Raw genomic sequence first — 24,565 nt, 5'->3', positions numbered from 1 at the left:
GAAAAACAATACACTGACCAGCTAGGTAATCGGCACTCAGACTAAGAAAAAGGACAACCTCAGAGGCAAGCTTTATCCTAGATTTTATGTTTATCTATCTTTTGCCATTTTAATAATCCCTTATGCTTTCTTTTGTTCATCTTTATCCCCTTTGAAAGGCTAGGAATCAAGACCTTTAGAGTTCTTTCTTCATCCATGTTGCTAATATATGAAACACTTTGGTCCCAACACACTGTATGTTATAAATTTTAATGTTTGTTTTTTGAGAGAGAGAGAGAGAATGGGGGAGGGGCAGAGAGCGAGGGAGATGCAGAATCTGAAGCAGGCTCCTGGCTCCGAGCTGTCAGTCCAGAGCCCAATGTGGGGCTTAAACTCACAGACATGACCTGAAGTCGGACGCTTAACCGACTGAGCCACCCAGGTGTCCCCCAACACACTATATGTTTTAAAATTCAGTAGACAGCCTGACAGCTTCCCTCCCCTCTCAAATTACAAGGCAAAGAGAATGGTGCAACATTAAAAACAGCAGGTTTTAAAGGTTCTCTTTATGTTGGTAACCAAAAGCCTTAGGGAGGACTGAGTTCATCTTTTCAGAGCTGGTTAGATGAACAGAGTACATACTGGATGGGGAGAGGGTCTTACATTTAGGGTTGGGGGGTGGTCTTTGTATTCAGAGAAGAAACTTCAACTTTGAGGTTTCTGAAGGGGTTCCCCAGCCCCTCCCTCCGCTCAGTCCTAGTCAGGCAGACCCCTGCCCGAGCCTCCCTCCTGAGATCCTGCATATGCTTCCTTGCTAAATGACTCTTCGCACCGTTATCTCCTCACGGGATACATCTGTTGGGTGCCTTGCATCCTCAGCTCCGCTTTCATCTCTTCATATCTCAACACATTGTTTCCTCCAGTCCTGGTGCCAGGGTGGAAGGGAGCCATCCCGCCCGGCCGCGCTCAGGGATTGGCAGCGAATGAATGATTGGCAGCGGGTATCTCTGTCAGGGCTTTGGCATGCTGCAGAGTAGAAGCCCTGTGCTAATGAATGCCATCTACACCTACCAGATGTGCCACTGGGTGACATGCCAGATCTTTTACATAATGCCATTCTGCCGGACAGGAGACAGCTGGGGGAGGGGAGTATATTTTAATGTTTTAATGCCATGGAGTCTTTTTTTTTTTTTTTTAATTCAGATCTCCCGCCACAGCAGATGTACCCAATCAGCTCCCCTTACACTAGGCTAAAACCTATGGCTGAGGGCATCTCTGGAGAGCTGTAGTTTCCTGAACAGATCCCTTCGCTCTCTCCTATACTCATCACACCTTTTTCCTTCCTTGAGTTTGCTCGCCTCTCCCATTCAAACTCGGGAATTTTTTTTTAAGTTGAAGATATAAAAACACTGGAAGGATCTGAAATGAAAGGGGAGGAACCACACTTCCTACCCCTCCCCCATTCTCTCCTTCCCTATGCTAAATGTCCAAGAAGAGTTTTCTTCACCTCATCCCCTTCCTCTTCCACCGTCCACTGGAAACTAGAGTGTATTTGTCCCCAAGGGTGATATCCTATCAGTGACTATCCCACGTCCTGGCTGAGTAGTTGTCTCAATGTGTAGGTGTCCAAAAATCCACGCCGTTGGAGAGGAATGTTTCCTGAAGTGGGATGAACAAAGTGGGAGGGAAGGGAAATGAGAAAAACACTTCTGACGGACAGCGGGTGTGTTTTGGCTCCCCACCCCACCCAGCTCTCCACACTCCCGTCCGGTCCCGGGGGAAACGGCTGGGAACGGGGATCGGAGGAACTGCCTACTGGGTCCCCCGCTCTTTCGCTAGACCTGCCAATCGAAACCGCCCCGAAATTCGGGGGCCTTGGCAGGGGCAGGCCTCTGCTCCTCCTCCCCAAGGGCCAAACCCCTCTCTCCTTCTCCGCCACACACGCAAGCACTCAGGCCGCTCCCGCGCCGCAGACTCCCGTCCTTCGCCCGCCTCGGCCCGAGCCCCGGCCGCCAGGCCCCTTCCCTCGCACCCGCACCCCTCCCGCTGCCGAGGCTCCAGATGGCGGCTCCTCGCGTCGGCTCGAGGCCCCCAGACGCCGCCCAGCAGCAGCCGGCGGTCGCTCCCTCCCTCCCTCCCAGCTGCTGCGGCAGAGACCAGGATGGACTGCTTTGAGAGGAGGGCAGGCTCCTGCACAGGCTCTGATTGGGACGGGAGCCCCGCCGCGGAGGGGCACGCGGGAGCCGCGCTCACGGGGAAGCAGCTTTGCAGGCCCCAGGTGAGGAAGCCGCGGCGGAGGGGGCAGGAAAAGACGGGAAAGCCGGGCCACTCTCGTGGCGCCCTCACACCCACTCTCCGTCCCTGGCCTTCCTCCTCGCACCACCTCCCAGTCCTGGCCGAGCAGTAGCTGGACCGGAGCACCCGCAAGACCGCGGGGAGCGACCGTGCAGCTGCCAGGAGGGGGCGCCCAACTCCCCTGAGCCGGGGCTGGAGGGCGGGCTTTGCTGGGGATCCCGCCGCAGCCCAGTGGGAGGCTGTCTCGGCGGGCGGAGTGCCCCCTTCTGCCGGAGAGCGGTAATGTCCAGCAGCTGCGGCCGCCCCCTTCCCCATTTTCTCCTCTTCTTCCTACCACCCTCTCTCGCTTCCTATTTGCTTCTTTTACTTTGCCTGCCAGGTTCCGTTCCTACCCTCCGTGTCCCTCCTTCCATTCTGGAACTTTCCTCTCCTTCCTTCGTCCCTGCACACGCTCGGGGAAGGGTTTGGCTGCCCGTGGGGGGATGCTGGGGAAGGGGATGCATTTCAAGCCTAGACTCCGGCTCCTCTCCACAGATGCTCCTCTGAGTGCCCGACACAGCAGCCCTGAGACTGGCGGCAGGGGTTGAGGTCATTCTCTCACGGGCCAGGGCCGGGCGACTCTTTATTTGCCGGTGAGTGACGCGTCCGGGAGCAGCGCTTCCCCTGAACCGGGAGTGGGGAACGAACTCCTCTCACAGGACAGATGTATGAAGTTCAGAGCCTTGGTACTGAGCGCCTTTCTCCCACCCAAAAGTCAGGCCGCTCGAGGGCATCTTCCCTTTACACATATCCCTAAAAACCCCAAGTCCGTCCCCCGGGACAGTTCTCACAGCTTCCTCCTCCTAAGCAGTTTTGCCGGGTGCCGGGGCAGCACTAAAAGGCCACCGCACCGGGCGTCTGTGCCCATCTGAGGTCCTCTCTAATCCCCCGTGCTCTGGCGCGTGCCCGCAGACCCTCCTCTCACCCCGGCGCCGCGGCCGATGGGCATTAGACCCCCGAGAGCACGTTCCGTAAGCTCCCAGCACAAATCCCTTCGGAAACATTAATCACAACCACCAGTGAATGCAAAATGTGTGCCCGTGCCGTGTCTGCTTTTTAATCCCGAATGTAATTCTGGAAAGCAGCATCAGAAAGGGGCTCTATTAATCCCTTACACGAACAAATACAATCTCTGACCTACTAGACTTGTTTTCCTGCAGTTTCACAAAGAGTTGGCCCCACTCACTAGAGGAATGCTCAAAGACAGGAAAACTGTGAGAGACTTGCCAGGCATTTATGCAATAACGGGGTGCACTTCAGCCAAAAGGCGTACCTGTTGGACAGTGGAATCACTGGCCAGGGATCCCGAAATTCTGCAGGGGCAGCAGCAGAGTATGTCCGGGGAGGGGGGAGAGTGGGCTGGGCAGCAGGCACCTAGAGAGCTTGGAAGCCCCAGAGGAACCCCAGTTCTCTCTCCTCCACAGGCTTGGGACCCAAGTGACCTAATCTGAGGGACTACCTCCTCATGAAGGCGCTAAAGCAGGCAGAAGGGCTCACCCACAACATTCAGGGGTCAGGGTTTGACCCCCTGAGGCCTGTTCCTCGCACTTGAGATTTCATTCTCATGTCCAATTAATCATATCTCCCTTCTCCCATTTTGATCAAAACCATCTTCCAGCCCTTCATCATTGTAATTTGCACCACTGCCTTTTATCTGCGATTAATTAGGAAATCGAAGAAGATAACAGGAGGGTCGGGTCAATAAATCAGCCGTAGGGACAGACGGTTGGGTGGGGGGTACTGTGTGGGTGGGGCACTGCCAACCGAGCCCGGTTGGAGCCGCGATGGGCTGCGCCGGAAGGGGTTAAGGCGCTCGTGGCGGGCTGAGTGGAGCGTCTGCTCTGAAATAACCCCAGTGGGCACAAGCAAAGACTTCTCACTGTACTACCGCAGTGGAGAGTCTCCTGAGATTCTTTGCTTTTCCTGTTTGAGTCTAGAAAAAGAGAGGGGAGAGGATTTGGGTGGGGTGAGGGTGGGATTCCTATATCTGTCAAAGGGGCCTCCCTCCTGGCAGATGAACAGATTTAAAGCTGGGTGTTTTTAGGCTGGGATCTATTTCTTCTGAAGATCAATAGATTTACTTGTGCATCCTTTCCTTCCCTCTCCACTTGTCTGCCAGTCTGAGGGAAAGTGAGAGGAAGGGAAGGTGGAAGGGAGGGGGAGGAAGAAAAAGAGAGACGGAGAGACTCTGTTCTTATGATCATATCATAACTCCCTAGCCAAAGAGAAAAGCTTGTAACACGGCGTGGCTCCCTGCTCTCGCAGAGGCGCAGGACGGTTCCTTATTCTTTTCTCCCTCCATGAAATCGATCACGCCTCCCAGACGGCTGAAGGAGGGCACTTTGCCACTCTTCACAGCTTCGCCCCAGCCTCTTTAGCTTTCAATTGAAAACCAATTAAAGGTTTCTATAAATCTGTTAGCTCCCCTTTTATCTGGGGACCCCTGATGCATGCGATACTGCCCTTTAGATGCCTCTTCCGTGTTTTGTTTTACAATTGTTGTATCAATATAATGCGGCCTTTCTTCTCCTGTCTCTATAGATACAGATACACAAGGAAAACCAAAGCTATTCAGTCTCCTCATTTGTCCAGCAGCCTAACAGTGGTGCCCTTTCTCTGCTGCTGCTTTCCCTGCTTCGGGAGCAGCAGTTATGGTAGAAGCAGATGGCTACTGATTGGGGGAGCTTTGTGGCTCTAATACTGAATACTTTATGGAAAAGGACTTTATCATGCTTCGCTGGGCAGAGGAACAAGGGGGTGAGATTTATGGCCAGGAAAAATAAATCTTTTCCAAGTTGTGGCTCCTTCTCACCAGTTGTCTCTTTTGCTGGTGGTGGTGGGGGGGGGGGTCAAAACACTGAGGAATTGGTTTTATTTTATTGTATTCTCTTTTCCGCTAACATCACTTCTTAGTCAGTCTGAGAGGAGAGGAGACTAAGAGCCAGAAGGTTATGAAATACCTTAGGTGACTGTTGCTGCATCAGCATTCTCTGCCCTCAGGAAAAAAGCAGAAGGGAATGGTCTTGAACGCTGTCTGGGGCCAGGTTTTCCCGGACGTCCTGTTAGTTCCTGGGTAAAACATCATCCTCCATTATGCTATTCTCTATAGGGAACAAAAAAGGATGTAAGTGCTCCCATCCGAAAAATCAGAGGAGGTCACTGGTATTGAAGGAGTGGGGCCCTGATGAGGCATATGGTGATGTAGGTATGCTCCCCACTCTGAAAGGGTCTGAGCTGCGAGGATGATTAAGGGATGTCTGGGAATGACAGTTTTGGGGCTCCTCATCGAATTTTCAAGCTTTGGGGAATATAGAGATTCCAACACTCCGCTGAAGGTCTTACGCACCCCAGGATGACTGACCCTTGCGTCTTTTCTCTTTTCTTCCCCTCACCTGAGTTTTACCTCTCTTGAGTCAGGTATGCTGTCTGTTGCAGGAATGCAGCCCTTCTCCGTATGCAGTAGGCTGCACCTTTACTCCTCTTGCCCCCCAAACCTGTTCCCTAGAGCAGTGCCACCCTCTCTTCTACCCCTCCTTTAGGTCTCCCCCTCCCAGGGGCCACGACTAAAGACAGAAATGCTCCCAACTTGCCTACTGGCAGTTGGGCACAGAGACATGGAAGCCACATCCAATCGTGGGTCTCCCATTCCACATCAGACCCCTTACCTTCTTAACATTCGACAGGACATTTTCTACTCAAGAAACGTTTGTTGAGAATCTTTCGTGTTCCAAGCTCCTTTTCTCTGCCTTTCCTATTATTTTACCTTGTCCCTAGAAACTGAAGAGGAGAAGCTAGGAGGAAGGAAAGGCATGCAGCTTCCCTGGCCACAAGCTAATTCTTCCCAATTCTGTGGGTACTATCACCCCCAAATACCCACACACACCTTTGTGCACTGTTTCTCTCTGAAAATGAGGGAAAGTGAAGCAGGAAAAGCAAGATTTAAAAATTACATTTATCTAGATTTCAAAGTGGCAAGCACTGAGATACTTTAAGTAATTAACTGTTTGGGCTCCTGCTGCATGCTAGGCCGAATGCTCTGCCAGGCTTATCACATTTAATTATAACCCTCTGAGTCAAATGCTATTCTCTCTAGTTCACAGATCCCCTTCCTTCGCAGGAAACAGACGCACAGAGAGGCTAACTAGCCCGAGCAAGAAGTCCAGCTGGGATCTGAACCCCGGCTTCCTCTTGCCACCCTGTGAGATAAATGTTGTTTTTGCTATTTTCCAAATGCGGGCACTCAAATTCAGAGAGGTTAGGTGATTCGCCCAAAGACACAGAGCTAGCAGATTCCTAATAGAAGTGTTTAGGAAGCCAAATTTGGAGCTCTTAACCACCACCCCTGGGATCCTTCACAAGAAAGAGCAATAAGGAGCCCGCAACTGACCTCTGTCACCGGGCCGGCCTGGGCGGGAGATTTCCCAGAGCTCGAGGCTACAGGCGTGGGGGCGGACAACACGCCTGCTCCGGGCTGCGGCTGCGCGAAAGCGGCGGGCGGCCCGGGGAGGAAGCTCAGCACCGCAGCCCCGGCCCCGACTGGGGCTCCGTCGGCCTTGCGGCCCATAATGCTCCGCGCGCAGCCCGCGTGCGGGCGTCCGGGGCGGGGCCAGAGAGAGAACTCGCTGTGCTCGAAGTCCCCCGGGCAGAGGCCCACCTCGCTCCCCAGACTTGGGTGTGGAGGGGAGAGCCGCGGCTGCCCTGCATGCTCCAGAGCTCGCCCGCTGCTGAGCCGCCGCCCTTCGCGGCAGAGAAGGGGCAGCGTCGCTCAGAGGCCCTGGGCCCCGATCAGACCGGCGGCGTGGTGCCCCGGGCTTCTCTGCCCACCCACACTTCGGCTTTCTGGCTGCAGCTCTTGAGTTAATCCGCGAGGCATCCCGTGCTTCTTGTCCTACGTGTGGGGTCGAACTGCCTCAGCCTTTGCTGCCCTCACTTCCCTGCGTTTCTAACGTGGCGCCGCTATCAGTTCTAACGAAAGGACCCCCTGACGACTGAGGGATGGAAGTCTAATCAGCCTCCTGGCACAAAAGTGCTGCCTCTTCCGTAAAGGGGAGGAGGGAATGGGGATTGCCGCCCCTGCTTTTAACATTCGGGCCCTTCCTTCAGTAGCAGCGATCCCTGAATACCTGAACAGATTCTTCCTGCCTCTATCCTCCAGTACCTCCTTCCGGGTTCCCTAGAAACTTCGAGAATTCCTGTAGCCTTCGCTGAGGGGCTTTGAAAGCGGGTGCACAAGTCCCAAATTTTTTTAAAAGGAAACGCAGGCAGTGTTACTAACAGTGGCAATAGCCCGCACTGAAATAAGTATTTAATATGCGCCAGGTGTTGTTCTCCGCACTAAGTATCACCTCACCCCTCTCAATAACTTTTTGAATACAATTTCCTTTACCACTCTCTGTTCTCAGATGGAGGCCTGAAGCACAGACCGGTTAAATTATCTGCCCGGGGTCAGGGGCCAGGATTCGAACCCAGAGAGTTTAGCTCCCCTAGTGGAGCTGGGGCCTGAACCTGAGTTGTTGGTCCTTCTTGGGTCAGTTCTCCAGACTTGTGAGTCAAAAGAATGCTGCCTAATAAAGGTATTGCGACCTCTCTGGGATGTCCAAGACTGAAATGAAACTAACCCCGGCTCTTGGAAGTTATCCCTTACCATCTGCTCAGAAACTGGCTTTCCAAAAGTCGTTCGCCCTGGTTTTCTGTCCTCACCGCGACCCAGGAGGCAGCTCTTTGCAGATTTAGTTTGCTGAGGAGGAAAACCAAGGCTGAGAGAGGTCACCGGCAGCCCTCCATATATGAGATAAGAATGCAGACCCGTGCCTCTGGAAAGGGGGTGGGTGCATGGCGGGAGGGGGGGGGGGCGGACACTGCCTACCAGAGGACGTGCGAAGCGGGCTGGGAGGAGGGTGGTGGTAAAAAGAGCATTGCTGTTCCCTCACGCCCAGCCCTCAGGACGCCTTTCTGCGAGGCAAGTGGCGCCTAGCAGGAGACAAGGATTGGCAATAATTCCAGGGAGGCAGCAGGAGACTGGAGCCTATGGAAAACATGGCGCTTCCTCCCTGCTCAGTCCAGGGCGTGTCTGGAGCACACCCAGCTCACCTCGTGGCCTCTTCTTCCTCCCACCCCCTCCCTCACTTTCATGGTTTACGTGAGCTGCTTCTAAAAGAGAGATCCCCTGTTGAAGGTGGCAAGTCTTGTTCTGTTCAGGTCCTGTCTAGTGTGAGGCTCCATACTCTTTGGTGACTCATCCCAAACATAGTGGGAGCCGTGTCTTCCCTTCATGATACTTTCGGGGTAATCTTCTGAGTCTCTCCCAGGGTGACCTTGTTAGCCCACATCGAACCCCATGTCTGTCATTGGCCTTCTCTGCGCTCAGCTTTGTCGCTGTGCTCTTTACTAAGACATGGACACCAGGGACTCCAGACATCAGAAATTGTCTGTGTGTAGCAGGCATAAAGCATGGAACCAGCCACACTCTCAGTACATTGACTTTCCCCAAGATATTTTCACACATTCAGATGATCCCCACTTGTCTGAGACATTAACTTCCTAGAACCCCCGGTAAACTGATTCTGCAATGTAGATAATGCTATGAGGCATCTGATCACACACACAAGGCACTAGATACTAAAACCATACGTGGGAAATCTATTCTTTAGAACTCTATTCAATTTGGCTTCTCCCGGAACAATTGCTCTTCTATATGACTTCACACAAACTATCTTCTCCAGAACTATCCTACGTGAAAACATACAACAAGGAGCACCAGCCTACTTTGTGAACTTGGAGCCAAGAAAAATGATAGTCCTTAATGTTTTTTTTTTAATTGCTACCCTCAACAATATTCACTCCCAACCAGCTTAAACACACACACACACACACACACACACACACACACACACACACACATGCTAGAGAACCATATCTGATTAGATATAAAAATTGTTCATACCTAAACTGAATTCTAGGCCTTTGGGAAACCTCAACATCCAGGTCTTTGTATTCAATATATCTATTTTTCTTAGGATTTTGTGAATAATTTATTTGATATTTCTGGATATTATTTATTTTTAAAATATGAATTTTCCTCAAAACTTTAGAAGAGATTATGAATTATATCTTGGTTATGTTTATATTATATTACCAGAAGACTATCAAATCAATCTGGGAACTGGCCTTTCAATCAGCAAGAGAACAAATATAACTTTCAATCTCCTTGCATGTTATTTCTAATATTTGGTGAGGTATCTACAGTATTGTTTATAGTAGGCATGCAGTTATTACTGTTTGTGGCAAGTTGATCTTTGAATTCTCTGAGATACCACTTCTCCAAGTATTAGAATTGAAGAAAGACTTACATTGGTAGTTTTTAGGTGCCTATGATGCTTGAATCAAAATCATGAAAGATGGTTTTCACTCAAACAGTCCAATATGTTATATGACCAGGGGAGCAGTTTAGGTATGAGAGCATAGGTTGTGAAGAAATCAAACTATATTTCCAAGGCTCTAGCAAAGCAATATGATTTGGTGCTGTGTGGTTACTGACTGATATCTATTCCCCCAAATCTTTTTCAGTTTTTTCCCCTTTATTTGCCTCCCTTTTCCTCAGAGAAAATCAGATGTCTGCCTCTCTCTTTAGCCTTCAGGAAAGTATGCCATGGACAGATTCCAAGCTAGAAAGTTCTGGGCATGTGTGCATTCTTCCTAGACCCCCTTCCCAGGAGAGGAATGTTTATGCTGCTCATCCCCCAGTAGCCCAATTTAAAATCAAAGTCCATACCTCAGAGAACTAGCTGGGATCAGATGCTAGGTATTTCTCCTAGTATTAACCCAGTGTAAGTCAATCAGCACCTGTCTTTTTAACTCAGGAATCATACACAGCCTAAAATAGAGAGATAAAGAGGTGAGATTCAAGTACTGAGTGTTGGGATAATGTCCCTTCTCCTGGCTGTGTAAGGAAATTTGATGTAGGACCTCTCAACGTGGTGACATTCCTAAGGCCTAGAGCCAGTCTTCTTAAAATCTGATGCTCTCTCCCATTTGAGACTGCTCCACAGCCCTTGGTCCCCAGTCTGCCTGGAAAGCTGGGATCAGGGAGTGAGGAAGCTTGGAGTGGTGACTGTGGCCCTACTTATAGTTCCTTCTGTCCACCCTTCTCCTCCTGCTGAGACCTATTCAAGCACTGTGGTGTCTGAGTCTAGGAAGGACATTGTAACCTACAGACTTGACAAAACTGGGATAGTCCTTGCCAGCTCTATAGATATTATATGGAGAGTCGTATAAAAGCTGGGAGAACCTAACGGGTCAGATGCTGGATATTGGATTTGGTTCACAGGTCACAGTCACACAGATGAGCATGAGGCACTGATTTCAGATTTGTGGTAGTTGTCTCCAATATTACCTCAGTTTGCCAGCCCTGCTAAAAGTCATACTCAGAAGCTAGTAAGCCAGTTAACTAGGACTCAGATCCAGGAGAGGAAATGAATTACACAAAATCCTCAAAGGCTATCCAGCTCAGAGCTGAACTCCCAAAAGAAGGGGAAGGGGAACTTGAGATCCCTCAGAGTTATAAGCTTGAGAAAGGTAGGTTATAATCATAATGAGAATAGTTGTAGTAGAGCAGCAGCATTAAAAAACAACTACCATGTATTGAGAAACAGGATGAAGCAAGAAAAATGTGAGTCAGGAGTAATGATCTCTGAACTTGAGAGACTGGAGTCCCTCTTCCCAGGCTACAGAATTATCCATCCTTTGAGAGTCTGGCTGTCCCTGGACCAGCCTGGCAAACATTCACTCCTTTATCCCTGATGAACCACCTATAGTACTTAGGCAAGGAATAGACCCAAACTAAGATTGCCATGTACACTTATACAAAACAAAGTGCCCCCCATCCCTGTAAACTTTTACCCAGTCAGCAAGTATGCCTCTTCTTGTCTCTGAGTTATCCCTTAGAACATTTCTTATTGTCCAAGATAAGGCTGTGTAATGCAATACCCCTCCATGAAGTTCCATTCTGTACCTCCTCCCAACACTCACAGCCCCATCCAGAGACTTCCCTGTGTGAAATTAGTAAGTGTAGGAAAAAGTCTCCACAGTCTGTTTCATTGACCATCCTCTTGTCTCCCAGTGCATTTTCCCTCTCACCATGAATTGCTTTTTTTTTTTTTTTTTCTTTTTTTGGCAACTGAGACTTGCTGGTGTAGTGCTTTGGAAATAGGATTAGAGGGGGATGGACCAGGACTTGGAAAGGAAGAGAGAAAGCAAAATAATGTGCTTTCATTCTTAAAGGGTAATAATCCTCCTGAGTGAGTTATTCTTGGAGACTTCACCAGCCTCCTATCAACTGAAGTTGAGGTATTTGGGGGCCCCATTTCTCTACCCTGGGAGGAGAAAGGGCATTTCCATTCTAATACTCTCTAAGAATCAGATTTCCTTTCTTACACTTTCTCCACCCTCTCACTTAGTTCATAAAAGGCACCACCTCCGGAATCATTCATCAACATCTCTCCAGCCTTCTCTTCCAAAACAATACTGCAGTTGTCTACGTGTGTGTGTGTGTGTGTGTGTGTGTGTGTGTGTGTGGACCATAATTGCAGGAAGACTTGCTAAGGCAGAGCAAGGTGAACATACCTTCACTCTTCATTGTTGTCTCTCTAATTATTTAATTGGAAATAAAATCCCAGGGAAAAGAGCTCCAAATATAAACCCATTGTTCCATGTGAATTAGATCAAACTATTGACTGAGATGCATTTTTATAATACTGTTTGCAACTGAGTAAATGCCTCAATCCTTCATTTAGTATCAGTGAATTCCAGGAAGTAATAACGCAGAGTGATTTCAAAGCAGTTTATGCACCATTTTAGCCCATAAATTTCTAGGGAAATAAAAGTAATTTCTACATTTTCTTTACATCCTATTAATAATTGTCATTAAGACCATTTATATTACCAGGCAAAATGTGCACCACTTAAAATACTGGAAAACCCTCAAAGTAGGAATGCTGAGCTTAATCTTACCCATAGTTGTTTTTTGCTATAGCAGTCATTGAATACATAAGATAGAGAGTTGGTTGGATTCATAGAATGTTAGAAATTCTTTTATTTGGGGATTTTAATTTGAAATCAGTAGGGGAAATCTTAATTAGGGGTCAGAAAAGTGGAATTGAGAACAAGTATCTGATGACCAGATTCTCAATACATCTCTCCCCTCACTGATATATAGAATCTTAGCTATTTTCTAGCTTGGGATTTGGACAGTCAAGCTCCCCACACCCAACTTAAGTGTCAGAAGCATTTTTTTTTTAATTTTTATACAAACTGGAGTTTAGGTTTCAGAACTTCAGAGGAGACATAGTCTAAGTGTCCTGTATATTTAAGAAAAGAAAGGCCAAAAAGAGAAGAAAAGAAAAATGTTTTCCACTTAGAGTTTAAGGTTATCTAAGTGCCCACACACTGAAGTGGATGCTTTTATATTTACAATATGTAGGAGAATTTTTTTAATGGAATTGAATGTAGAGATGACTCTTCCTGGGAAAGGAACACTTTCTGTACTCTGCATAACAGCAAAAGGAGGCTCCAAGGAGTGTTCTGATCAACAGTTTAATGGAATAAGCGTCTTGGGCACTGCACACACACACACACACACACACACACACACACACACACACACACTGTCACTTTGTCAGGCTGGAACACCTCTCTAAGAGACCACAACTCTCTTTTGGCTACTTCTTTATCTTAACTTGCTGTTGTTAACATCTGTGCCCCTCCTGGCCTTTCTTTTTTCTTTTTTTTTCTCTGAATTCACTTAAGTGTCTGGCCACTATTCTTCATCCCTGCAGGTTTTCTTCCAGATGTTTGAGGCATTTTTTTTGACATTTCTAATTCTTCCACCCTTTTTTAAAACAAGTGATAGGGGAAGGAGAGATGCTTTCTTGACAGAGAGGCAGAGAGAGAGAGAGAGAGAGAGAGAGAGAGAGAGAGAGAAAGGATATATGAATGAAGCATCCAGTCATAAGACAACTAGTGGCTAAAACACTCAGATTCTTTTATATGGACTTGTGAAAGCCCTCAACATTGAGCTTTGGTCAGAGTTGCCCTTTACCACAATGTTTAAAAGTGTTTATACATGCATAAAAGAAATGATAGGTTAAGATGAAAGACAATTCCCGTTTAAGAAGCTTTGAAACTCAGTAGCTAACCTGGAAATTCCCCTCATCCTCCGTAATGTATAGGGTTTTCCCTAATATATAGGGCTTTTGCAACCCTTCTTTGCCGGAGTCCCAGTTTACACCGAGGCAGGTGCCCGGTCTGATCAGAAGAACTCGGAACTTGTGTCTGGGGGGGTGGGAGGCGGGGAAGGGGGCTAACCAAGACTGGGTGGAAATGGAGATGGGTGGGTAGGGGGGAGGTAGACATTAAGAAGAGAACTCACGTAGTCGGAAATTACTCCCACATTTTTATTTCTCCTCGGCAAAAACCTTCCCTGGCCTTCTTGGACTGCAGGTGCGGCGGGGAAGGGCACGTTCTTCGCTGTCCCACTGGGAGCCAGAGGGAGGTCTCGAAGTTGACAGAGGGTCAAACACTGTATGCACCCTTTCCTTTTAAGGTACTCTCTGACAACCCCCAAACCACTTACCTTATTGCAGCCTGGATTAAAAAAACAAAACAAAACAAAAACCGAGGCTGTGTCCTTCCTAAGTCGTGGTTCTGTTCGGTCCACGTAAGCCGGCTACACAATCTGATTCATCCTAAAGCTAACATACTGTCCCCCTTCAAAGCGGTGGTGTTGTGGGTGGGGCTGAGAGAGTGGAGCTGTCTATACACTAAAGGTCTTTCTTCCCTTAGGATTTGGTAGTTGAAAGGTGAAAGAGAACCCTGAGATCCCCCAGCGAAAATGTGTTGCGGCCCCTGTGGAAGGAGTCAACTTTCAGGCTGTTAAAGTCCTCAAGTCATTAGCTTCAGCTGCTGCACTAAAGGGGCAAGCCAGCGCCTCTAAGTGGCTTAGCGCACAAACGAGGCTCCCGAGACGGCCGCGGCAACCCCATCCGCTCTTCCACCACCGGCTGCACGTGAATTGCTCTCCGGAGCCCATCTCGGTAATAATTTTTACTTTGACTACCCCCCTCCGAGGTCTTAGAACACGGGCCACCCCCAACATGGGACCCCCTCCGGGACAACGAAGAGCTCGCCAGGCAGCGGAAGAGCTGGGACTGCTTGAGCCTAGTAACCTGGATTCTTCCCACCCTTCTCCCCCTCACCTCTCCCCCCGCCCGGGTACTCGAGTTCTGGGGCCAGAAGACCCCAGTAAGTCCCCTGCTGCGATCTGGTGGCATCCGCGCTCCAGCATCCTCACCCCATCTCTGGATCCGGGGGGAGACAGAGCCAAGTTCTCACCAAAGCGCATCCTTTCTGAATCTTGCTCGGAAGGGCATGGTAGGGTGAGCGCTCCAAGGGAGAGCTGGCGCCGTTTTATCACCCCCAGGCAACTAGCTGCGCAAATCAGCGGTGGCTCAGTGGCCAGAGAATCCCGCGGGGCTAATCCGTAACCCTCCTCCCCTTCGCCAAACTCAGACTCGGGAAAGGCGCGCGGGGTCCGTGCGCGCGCTGGGTGGCCAGCTCTCTGCCAGAGGTCCTCCAAGTGCCAAGAGAAACGGAGAAAGGCCCGCTCCAGGTCTTTTGGTACTCCCCTTTCTGACCTCGACACTGATGTCCCCCTCCTCACAGTCCCAGAGGGCCGAAGCTTTAGGAGGATGCGGGCCAGGCTGCGCCCAGAGAGGCTTTGCCATTTGGGGAGCTCAGGACCTGCGGGGCGCAGGCAGGCCGGAGAGACCGCTTCGAGGCAGGCGGCGCCGGAGGGAGCGCCCAGCCCAGCAAAGAGTTAAAGGGAGGGGACGTGGGCTGTCACGCGTCATTGGGCAGATTATGTGCAGCAAACAAAAAGTGTGTGTCTGCGTGCCAGTCAGTCACTGCATCGGGTCCATCTGTACAACTCTCTCCGCGCGCTCTCGCTGTCTCGCTCTCGCTCTCTCGCTCTCACCCCTCTTACTCTCTCCTCGTCTCTTTCACCCCATCTCTCCATCTCTCTCTCTCCATCTCTCTCTCCCTCTCTCTCTCTCCTCTCTTTAGGCACAGCCTACGAGACAGCAATATCAACACCTCTTGGCATGGAAATGCACTGATACAATAGGCAAAAGAAGCACTCGATTGCCTCTCCCGGTTCCAGGTGGCCTTATTTGGGCGATTCGTTCCTGACCTTATTCCTGGTAAGTGTCCGTGCTTTGATGTGGGAGGGGGATGGGGAGGAAGGCAGGTTTGCTAGGGGAGAGTGGAAAATTTTGCCGTCCGGCTCGTCATCTACCAGAAGAGAAGGGATCTCTCCCGGCAATACGGTTATACAAAGGGAGGAGCGGGTGGGGAGCACTTTGCGGGAGAAGCGAGCGACTGGGGAGCGCGCGGCCGCCAGACAATGCCTGCCTATCGGGAGGGCGAGCGGCCGGCGGCAGCCGCGGGCGCTCCGCGAGCCCCGCGGGCTCTGGGGAGGACCCTCCCCCTCCGACGCTGAGCGCGGGGCCTGGAGCCGGCGGCGGAGCTCCGAGCGGCTGGGTGCACGGGCGACCGCACGCCGGCCGGCGAGCCCGGGCTCTCGCCCAGCGGTTATTGTGGCCGGCTCGAGGCTCGTGGCGGCCGCCGCGGCGACGCGAACCCCTATTAGCGCGGCGTAGCGAGGATCTTTTCACCATATTGTTAGGTAGAACTGCATTTTAATGATTGCGTCCCTGCTGTTGCCCGAAGTGACGGGGCGACCTCCCGGTACAATGAAACGCTTGTGTGAAAGAGACTTTTAAAAGGAGGAGAGAAATTGAGGCATAAAACGCTGAATTGAGGAAACTGAAAAGGAGAGAATAGGATTCCGTTGAAAAGGAGATGAGAGGTTCTGCAGGCTTTTTATTTTTTAACGCATTTAAATTTGCAGTTAGAGGTCAGAAAGGCTACGTGTGTGGGGTAAAAGATGCCCAGAGATAGATGCTGTGATAAAGTAAGTTTCTACTTTATGGATATTTTCTCTTATTTCTGTCTGGCAGATACAGCCCAATACTTGACATTTGCCGGATGTAGCGGCGTGAATGGAAAAAGAGGCTGACCAAAGTTTCATGCTCTGTTAGCTGGAAAGGAAAAAAAAAAAAAGCTCTACCTTGTAATCACATTTGCAAGATTAATTGGTTAATAGACATTAGGATAAAAATGGACATTACTAATATTATTCCATAATGAACAGCTACTCAGGAAAAGAATTAGGTCTACTCTTTCCTGCTACTTAAATTATACAAAGCATACATAAATTATTGCCTATCTCGACGTTGTTAGGGAAAAACCAACTTGGGGGAGTCTTTTAATCAGTCAGAGTTAAGAAGGCAGTTAGTTCAAGGCCAGTTTAAAATTTAAATTCCTGCTTTGTTTTTTTGTTTAAAAATGACAAGTTTTGGAAGGGTGTCCCGTGGCCAAGGAAGGAAAATGTCTCTTTATGACAGTTTAATACAGAGCCCTCCATCAGGGCATTGCTCTCCAAATTGCTGTGGATTAGTCGGAGAGCCCACAGAGGTCTACACAAGTGGGGCTGCCCCCTCTTGCCCAGACAGGGTCATATCTGGGGAAGGGAGATTTCACCAGTCACTGCACACACAGTATTTCAACCAGGGGACACTTCAGGCCTGCCCTGTACCTGCTACTTCATGAGGTACATGCAACTCAATCCACCCCCTTGTATAACAAGGTAACTGGGATTCACCCTCATCCATAAATAAGCATGTCGAGAAAAAAATAATTACCTCTGCTTGCTGCTTTTAATTAAAGCCTCGGAGGGACAGTGTTGGATTATGGTAATGAGCAGACATACGTCCCCTCTTGTAGGCTGCAGAGAAAGGTTAGCTGACACAGAATCAGTGGCCCAGACACTCCACTTGAAATCCATTCGCCATGCTCGGCTGTCTCTGCTTGCTCACTAAGGCTGCTCCCCTCTTTGGAAGAAAACAAAACAAAAAAAAAACAAATCAACTCCTGGCCACTCAGTTCAATAAACAAGAAGAGAGGAGAAGAGCTTTCTCCCAAGGGTTGAAAGTTATTTTCAGTCAGGAAACTATATGCTAGAAAAAAAAAGAAAGAAAGAAAGAAAGAAAGAAAGAAAGAAAGAAAGAAAGAAAGAAAGAAAGAAAGAAAGAAAAAGAAAAAAGAAAAAAATCCTATTGTTCTCCCCTAATCTGGTCCCAAATCCTGGCCCATCCTCCCCCAAGCTGATGCAAAAACCCGATCTCTCTTTCCTAGCCCTGTTTTCCTTCTGGAGAGCAGTGCACTCTGAGCTCCCACTCTTCCAATTATTTTAAAAAGCGAGTGAGGGGTGGGAAGGAGAGGAAAGTACTCCTTAGTTGTCATTTTCAAAATGCTCCAGACTTAATCTGCCACTGGCTTTATTTTGGAAATAAAGGCTATGCAAAAATCAGGCAAATTCAAGAAAATTTTGTCTAAGAGTTGAAATGTTCTGCCTGGATTCATAGAGGCAAGAGGAATAATATAAATTGTTTCCTTGTCCTGTGTATCTGTCTCCAGTGATGGAGGATTCAGGCATCCAGCGGGGCATCTGGGATGGAGATGCCAAGGCTGTCCAGCAATGTCTAACAGATATTTTTACCAGCGTTTACACCACCTGCGACATCCCTGAGAATGCTATATTCGGTCCCTGCATCCTGAGCCATACTTCCCTGTATGACAGCATAGCTTTCATTGCGCTCAAGTCCACAGACAAGAGAACAGTCCCCTATATCTTCCGGGTAAGTCTTGGCCAGTGGTGCACAGGGTATGAGGGTAATGCCCTGTTGAAAACTGACTAAGAATCATTCAAATGACAAGCTGAGATAGGTTCTGAATGTAGAAAGTGAAATAATGTGAGACATCCTATTTAACAGATCAAAACATTAAAAACAGAAAAACAAAAATTAAACTCAAATTATTGGCAACTGATTTCTGGAATAAATGACAAAAATTTGATTCAGAGTACCAGGTATATCTAAATTGCTGCCTCAGTCCTAGGCTTTCCTGGTGATAAACACAACTTCCTTAACTTTGGGGCAGATTTCAACCAGGGTTGAAGCTGTTTGCATAATAACTACTCTCTGTAAGTTCTTTTATTATAAGCATCGGCTGCATTTGTGTTCCAACCTAGGAGGCCTAGTTTTCTCCTAAATGTTACTCTTTCTAGTAAGCTAGCTAGTACCCAGAATTTGTATTTAATAAAGATGTTAATGGCTTGACAATAAAACAGCATTAAATTTGTATGAGTTTCAAGATATAATTCCTCTCTCATTCTGTCTTTCCAAAGAAAAACTATTAATTGTTTAAGGTAAAATTAGGAGGATGAATCAATGCCACAGAATAATTTCTAAGATCTAAACTTGCTTTTTTAACTTCCAGAAACAAAATGCCTCACACTTGTGTAATGTGAGATAATTGAGAAGTGCATTCCCAAGAGGTTAACACTAATTTAAATTGTAAAGAAAAATGTCCTCACCAATATATGAAAACTACAGTTTCATCTATATGATTGATACAGTGTTTCAAAGGACGGTTATCTTGCCTCCTGGTTACAAAAACGAAGATGGGTGCCGACCTGGGTCTTGGTTAAGCTTGAGCTCAGATAATTCTCTGTTAAAGAATAACATAGAGGAAATGGTCCGGTTCCTCTGGCTTCATTCTCTCACAGGAGTCTCCCCCACCCCCCACCCCCATCCCCTACCTCCTTGTATTCTTTCTTTTTTCCAAACTGTAGGTAGACACCTCAGCAGCAAATGGTTCTTCGGAAGGTCTCATGTGGCTGCGTCTCGTCCAATCAGCCAGAGATAAAGAGGAACAGAACCTTGAAGCCTATATAAAAAACGGACAGCTGTTTTACCGCTCTCTCCGCAGGATTGCCAAAGACGAGGAGTTACTAGTTTGGTACGGGAAAGAACTGACTGAGTTACTCTTGCTCTGCCCCTCTAGATCCCACAGCAAAATGAATGGTAGGTTGGCTCGCGACCTGCGACGGGGCCCTTCGCTAGCGGGGAAGACGCAGGGAGAGGCGGGGGCTCCCTCGGGCGCACTGGCGTCTTTCCTCCCTTAGGGAGACTGGGCAGGGAAACTTCGAGCTGGGACAGATAGGTGAGGATGAATCGGGGACACTAGGCTTGATGACTGCACTCCTCCCCCGCGCCCCAAATCAGGAGGGAAAGTTAGATCAGGTCGGACAGGATACTCTTTTCTCAGGCACTCAGATCCTGAGAGATGAAGGCGGATTTGTGAAAAGGGTGATGGCAAACTGGTCTGGAGACGATGCTTAGTAATCCTGTGGTGTGCCTGTGTGTGTGTGCGCGCGCACGTGTGTATGTGTGTGTGCGTGCGTGCGTGTGTGTGTGTGGTGTTTTCTCACTAAGCAGGGTCGTCCCCTTACACATGCCTGGAATGCAGCCAACGTTTCCAGTTTGAGTTCCCCTATGTGGCGCATCTGCGCTTCCGCTGCCCCAAGAGACTTCACAGCGCTGATGCCAGCCCCCAAGAAGAGCAAGGCGGCGGCGTGGGCACCAAGGATCACGGGGGCGGGGGCGGTGGCAAAGACCAGCAGCCGCAGCAACAGGAAGCGCCCTTGGGCCCCGGCCCCAAGTTCGGCAAAGCCGGACCTATCCACCACTACCCGGCCCCCTCCCCCGAGGGCAGTAACCAGCCCGCGGCAGGCGGCGGCGGCGGCGCCAAGCCCTCCACGGACTTTCACAACCTGGCCCGGGAGCTCGAAAACTCGGGGGGAGGCAACAGCTGCTCCCCCGTCCGGGGCCTCGGTGGCGGCGGCGGCGGCGGCGGCGGCCACCAGGAGGCGGAGCTGAGTCCCGACGGCAACGCCACAGGCGGCGGCAAGGGGAAGAGGAAATTCCCGGAGGAGGCGGCGGAGGGGGGCGGCGGCGTGGGGCTGGCTGGGGGCCGGGGCCGCTTCGCCGAGCGGCCCCTGACCGCCTCCAAGGAGGACTTGGTGTGCACCCCGCAGCAGTACCGCGCCTCGGGCAGCTACTTCAGCTTGGAAGAGAACGGCCGCCTCTTTGCGCCGCCCAGCCCCGAGACGGGCGAGGCCAAGCGCAGCGCCTTCGTGGAGGTGAAGAAGGCGGCCCGAGCGGCCGGTCTGCAGGAGGACGCGGCCGCCGACGGCGGGGGCGCGGCCGCCGAAGACCAGGACGCGGGCGGCGGCGGCTCCTCCACGCCCGTGGCCGCTTCGCCGGCAGGCGCCGACAAGCTGCTGGCCCCGCGGCCTGGGGGCCCGCTGCCCGGCCGGCTGGAGGGCGGCAGCCCGGCGCGGGGCAGCGCCTTCACCTCGGTGCCGCAGCTGGGCGGCGCGGGCGGCAACGGGGCGGGCGGCGGCGCGGGCGCCGGGGCCTCCGGCGGAGCGGGCGGCGGCCAGGGCGCCGCGTCGGACGAGCGCAAGAGCGCCTTCTCGCAGCCGGCGCGCTCCTTCTCCCAGCTGTCCCCGCTGGTGCTGGGCCAGAAGCTGAGCGCGCTCGAGCCGTGCCACCCCGGCGACGGCGTGGGCCCCACCAGACTCTACCCCGCCGCCTCCGACCCTCTGGCCGTGAAGCTCCAGGGGGCCGCGGACCTGAACGGAGGTTGCGGGGCCCTGCCGAGCGGTGGCGGCGGCGGCCTGCCCAAACAGAACCCCTTCCTCTACGCCACCGCCTTCTGGCCCAAGAGCTCCGCTGCCGCCGCGGCGGCGGCCGCGGCGGCCGCGGGGCCCCTGCAGTTGCAGCTGCCCTCGGCGCTCACGCTGCTGCCGCCTTCCTTCACCTCGCTGTGTCTGCCCGCGCAGAACTGGTGTGCCAAGTGCAATGCCTCCTTCCGCATGACCTCCGACCTGGTGTACCACATGCGGTCGCATCACAAAAAGGAGTACGCGATGGAGCCCTTGGTGAAGCGGCGGCGGGAGGAGAAACTCAAGTGCCCCATTTGCAATGAGTCCTTCAGGGAGCGCCACCACCTCTCCAGGCACATGACCTCGCATAATTGACACGGAAAGGACCCTAGCTTTCCACGCGCGCACAGTCACAGTCAAGCCACCTACAGGAAAAACACGCGAGGACATCCACCACCTCCTTGTGACCTGAAACATTGCACCCAAAGACAGACACACACACACACATACACTTGCCACCCCAACCTTCTCATTGACCTGTTTACCCGAGACCTGCATTATACACGCAGACACACACACGCACGCACGCACGCATACAAGACAGGATGGTGGATTTTTGATTGGGTGGGTTGTTCGAGGGGTTTTCTTTTGAATGCACGCATTTTCACTTTCCAAAAACAAAGGTACATTTTTAAAAATGTCATATATTGCAACATATTGATGCATTTGTCATACGTTTCTACTTAAATTATTAAGCACTTACGGTTTAGATGTAATAATTATATGTAAGGGCAAAATTTATTTTAGATATAAAGTAAAGGAGGAGGGTAAGATGCTTTCTGCATTTCTTGATGACAGTTTGTGTTCTTACAAAAAAATAAAATAAATAAAAAGGGGTCACCATTCAATTTAAGTTTCCAGGGGGAAGTGCATGTATCATGAAATGATTATGGACTTCAATGAAGAATGTCATCATTATGTAAATATGTATTTCCTTTTAATACAAAGTGTAATTTTGTGCCAGTGAAATGGAGTCTGAATAGTTATGTGTTTCTTTTATCCCTGGAAAGATTTATTAAACTTTATAGATTATCCAGGTATGTTGGATGCTTTGACAATAAATGACTATTTTCTTCAAAGCAATTATTTGGAAAGTGTTTTTAAATACTTGTTTTGTAGCTCAGGGCTACACTTTGAGTAGAGACCACCTATTTTCATTGAGTCTCTGAAGGAGGAGATGATAGCAAAATAGGGATAATTAATCCCGTCCCACTTATATTTATTCACCCTAAGCCGATACTGAGCCTAAAAGGGAGAAGACAAAGCTTGATTATTGTTGGGAAAATCTTTAGCTGGAAAGTAGTGGTCTTCTTCATATAAGGACAACTCATTTAGACAAAGATGTCTGCCATGAAGCTAGCCTGTCAGTGGGATGTCAGCATTCTTTTCAGCAGTAGGGTAATTAGCATCTTCACGAGTGGCCAGAGACAATTTTCAGGCCTGGATCAGAGACGCCAGATGAAAGGGCCACTTTAATTCTACTAAGTGATGCCTACATGGAGGAGTATCTTGTCCTCTAGAATCCTTCAGCATTCTGTCACTATTAGGAGGCCCAATGGGGGAGTTTCTTTAGAAACCAAGGTGAAATGACCATGATAGTCTATGTATTGTGGGGCTCAGCTTTCCCTCTAAAGGCTTGAGCAGCTGCACTGCACAGCCTTTGTGGGGTGGTAGTTGGGGGGGGGGGGACCAGTCCCGGAGAATTACCATACAGAGGAATCTGAGAATTCTCCTCCTCTTTCTGCTCTGCCTCTTATGAAAAGTCTCTCTGTACTCTTCATATATGGACAATTCTTAGTTAAGTTCTTCAGCAACCATTAGGTGCAAAACCAAATAAATGATGAACCTTTAGTTCTTACAGTAGCATGCATTAAATCCATTAATCCACAAACACTCCCGTAACAAATACTGCACTGGTTTATCTATCACAGGAGGTATTGTTTCCTATTTTTTCTTTTTTCACATCTTGCCAGCCTTCCCCTATGTCAGAAGGACATCTGTGAAAAAGTCTGAAGAATGAAAATTGCATATTGTCTCACTGAAGGCATTCAATGGTTCCCCCTCTAAAAAGATTTTAAAGCCTTCATTATCTTAAGGTGACCACAGAAAAAGTTATGATTAGGGCAGGGATCAAGCAAAGACCAGGGGTAGGGCAAAGAATTGTATCCACAGTGTGAACCCTGTTTGGCAGAAAAATAGGTTGACTTTCTTATCATCTAAGTACTGTTCTGTGCCACATTACTCTGAGGCCTGTTCTCAGTTTTCACAGGCAACAGTTGGACGATGTGAAACACTAATCCCCAGTAAAGTGGAATGAGAACAGACCAAAATTTCAGTTCTAACTGTTATTCGTGACTAACATGACTCTGCATCATTACTGGCATCCTTTGATTTAGCTGCATCTTGGTTTTCTCATCTACACAATGAGTGAGGCAGGTTAAACTACTTCTAGCAATGGGGAATTATTTTTGCTAATGGGCTAATCAGGTCTCAATTAAATCTAAAGGGGAATGTGTAGAGAAAAGACCAAGAATGGTCATGAAGCAAGTTCAATGGCAAGAAGTGAGAAAGGTTATTTGGAGACAAATGAAACATGGGCCTCAGGAGATCCTTAAATCACAATGCTTGAGAGGCTAACTAAATTGTCCATACCTGAGATGCTAGTGGATCTTTCGAGCAAAATATCTTTAACACCAGCCCACCAACAAACAACACAGGTTGCTTGGGGCCTCACTTTCCAAAACAACCCCCCCCCAAAAAAAACTTAAATGCCCCTATGTTTCTGTTCCAGTCGTCCAGAATCTCCTCTTCATCAGCTGGCTTTGTTACCTATTGGGGTTTCAGAGATGAAGTTAGGTCTAGAAAAAGGTAAGTAGATGCTGCTTTTTGTAAAGTCTGGAAACATGTAGTTTGAAGGATATGTGTAGATTTCCCTTGTGTTTTCTTTTGTATGATCGTTAATTTAGTCACACTATCAGGAATAATGCTCAATCTTGGCTGAGCTACGGCCCAGGCAATGCAGGTAGGTGTGTTCACGGCAGATACTTGAGGGCTGGGCTCCTGTGCTGATCAATTTGCCCATGAGATCTTTTTGGCGGGAATTATTAGGGGAAGGGTGCTCAGAGCTAGTCTGCCTTCAGCCAAGGCAAACTGAGAAATGTTTCATTTTAATGCTGCATTTTCAAGCTTTCTGATTATGTTAACTCTCTCCACGTCCGAACTTTCTCAGATGAGACTTTCTAAGATTCCATAGCCTCACCCATCTGCCCAGCTAGCCGAGGTCACTGAGGCCAGGGGCATAGATGTCTGCTCACAGCTGCAAAGGTAACAAGGTCACAAGGTCATGCAGGCTTGCAGCTGTATTGGTCAGCTGAAGTTCAGGCAGGTGGCCTGAGGTCACAGCCCTGAGACCGAAGGTTCTAAACACCGGGGAAAGGGAAATCAACCGGTTGCTGCTCCAGGATCTGCTCTGTCCCAGTCGGGGGCAGAATACCGGGTGCCTAG

General features: G+C 49.5%; 1 protein-coding gene across 3 annotated transcripts; it reads left to right on the top strand.

Moving 5' to 3' along the window:
* Positions 1 to 1,734: 1,734 nt before the first annotated feature.
* On the top strand, positions 1,735 to 22,144 carry PRDM8 (PR/SET domain 8). 3 transcript variants are annotated; one of them, XM_043572386.1, is made up of 7 exons: positions 1,735 to 2,257; positions 2,809 to 2,906; positions 14,152 to 14,402; positions 15,433 to 15,569; positions 17,908 to 18,128; positions 19,124 to 19,355; positions 19,770 to 22,144. In XM_043572386.1, exons 5-7 carry the CDS (start codon positions 17,910 to 17,912, stop codon positions 21,374 to 21,376), a joined length of 2,058 nt encoding a protein of 685 aa, XP_043428321.1. In that variant the 5' UTR covers positions 1,735 to 2,257; positions 2,809 to 2,906; positions 14,152 to 14,402; positions 15,433 to 15,569; positions 17,908 to 17,909; the 3' UTR covers positions 21,377 to 22,144. The 3 variants fall into 3 exon arrangements, with proteins under 3 accessions (XP_043428321.1, XP_043428319.1, XP_043428320.1); XM_043572384.1 differs by having other exon boundaries at positions 19,767 to 22,144; XM_043572385.1 differs by lacking the exons at positions 1,735 to 2,257; positions 2,809 to 2,906; positions 14,152 to 14,402 and having other exon boundaries at positions 14,415 to 15,569; positions 19,767 to 22,144.
* Positions 22,145 to 24,565: the final 2,421 nt, after the last annotated feature.

The sequence above is a fragment of the Prionailurus bengalensis genome, chromosome B1, assembly GCF_016509475.1.
Source record: "Prionailurus bengalensis isolate Pbe53 chromosome B1, Fcat_Pben_1.1_paternal_pri, whole genome shotgun sequence".
Lineage (NCBI taxonomy): Eukaryota > Metazoa > Chordata > Mammalia > Carnivora > Felidae > Prionailurus > Prionailurus bengalensis.
The sequence above is the reverse complement of the archived record's forward strand: the minus strand, read 5'-3'. Positions and strand labels throughout refer to the sequence as shown.

Coding starts and splice junctions, on each gene's coding strand:
- PRDM8 (XM_043572384.1), top strand. CDS start 17,910: ATGGAGGATTCAGGCATCCAGCGGGGCATCTGGGATGGAGATGCCAAG. Junction 18,129..19,123: donor CAGTCCCCTATATCTTCCGG/GTAAGTCTTGGC, acceptor TCCAAACTGTAG/GTAGACACCTCAGCAGCAAA. Junction 19,356..19,766: donor ATCCCACAGCAAAATGAATG/GTAGGTTGGCTC, acceptor TTTCTCACTAAG/CAGGGTCGTCCCCTTACACA.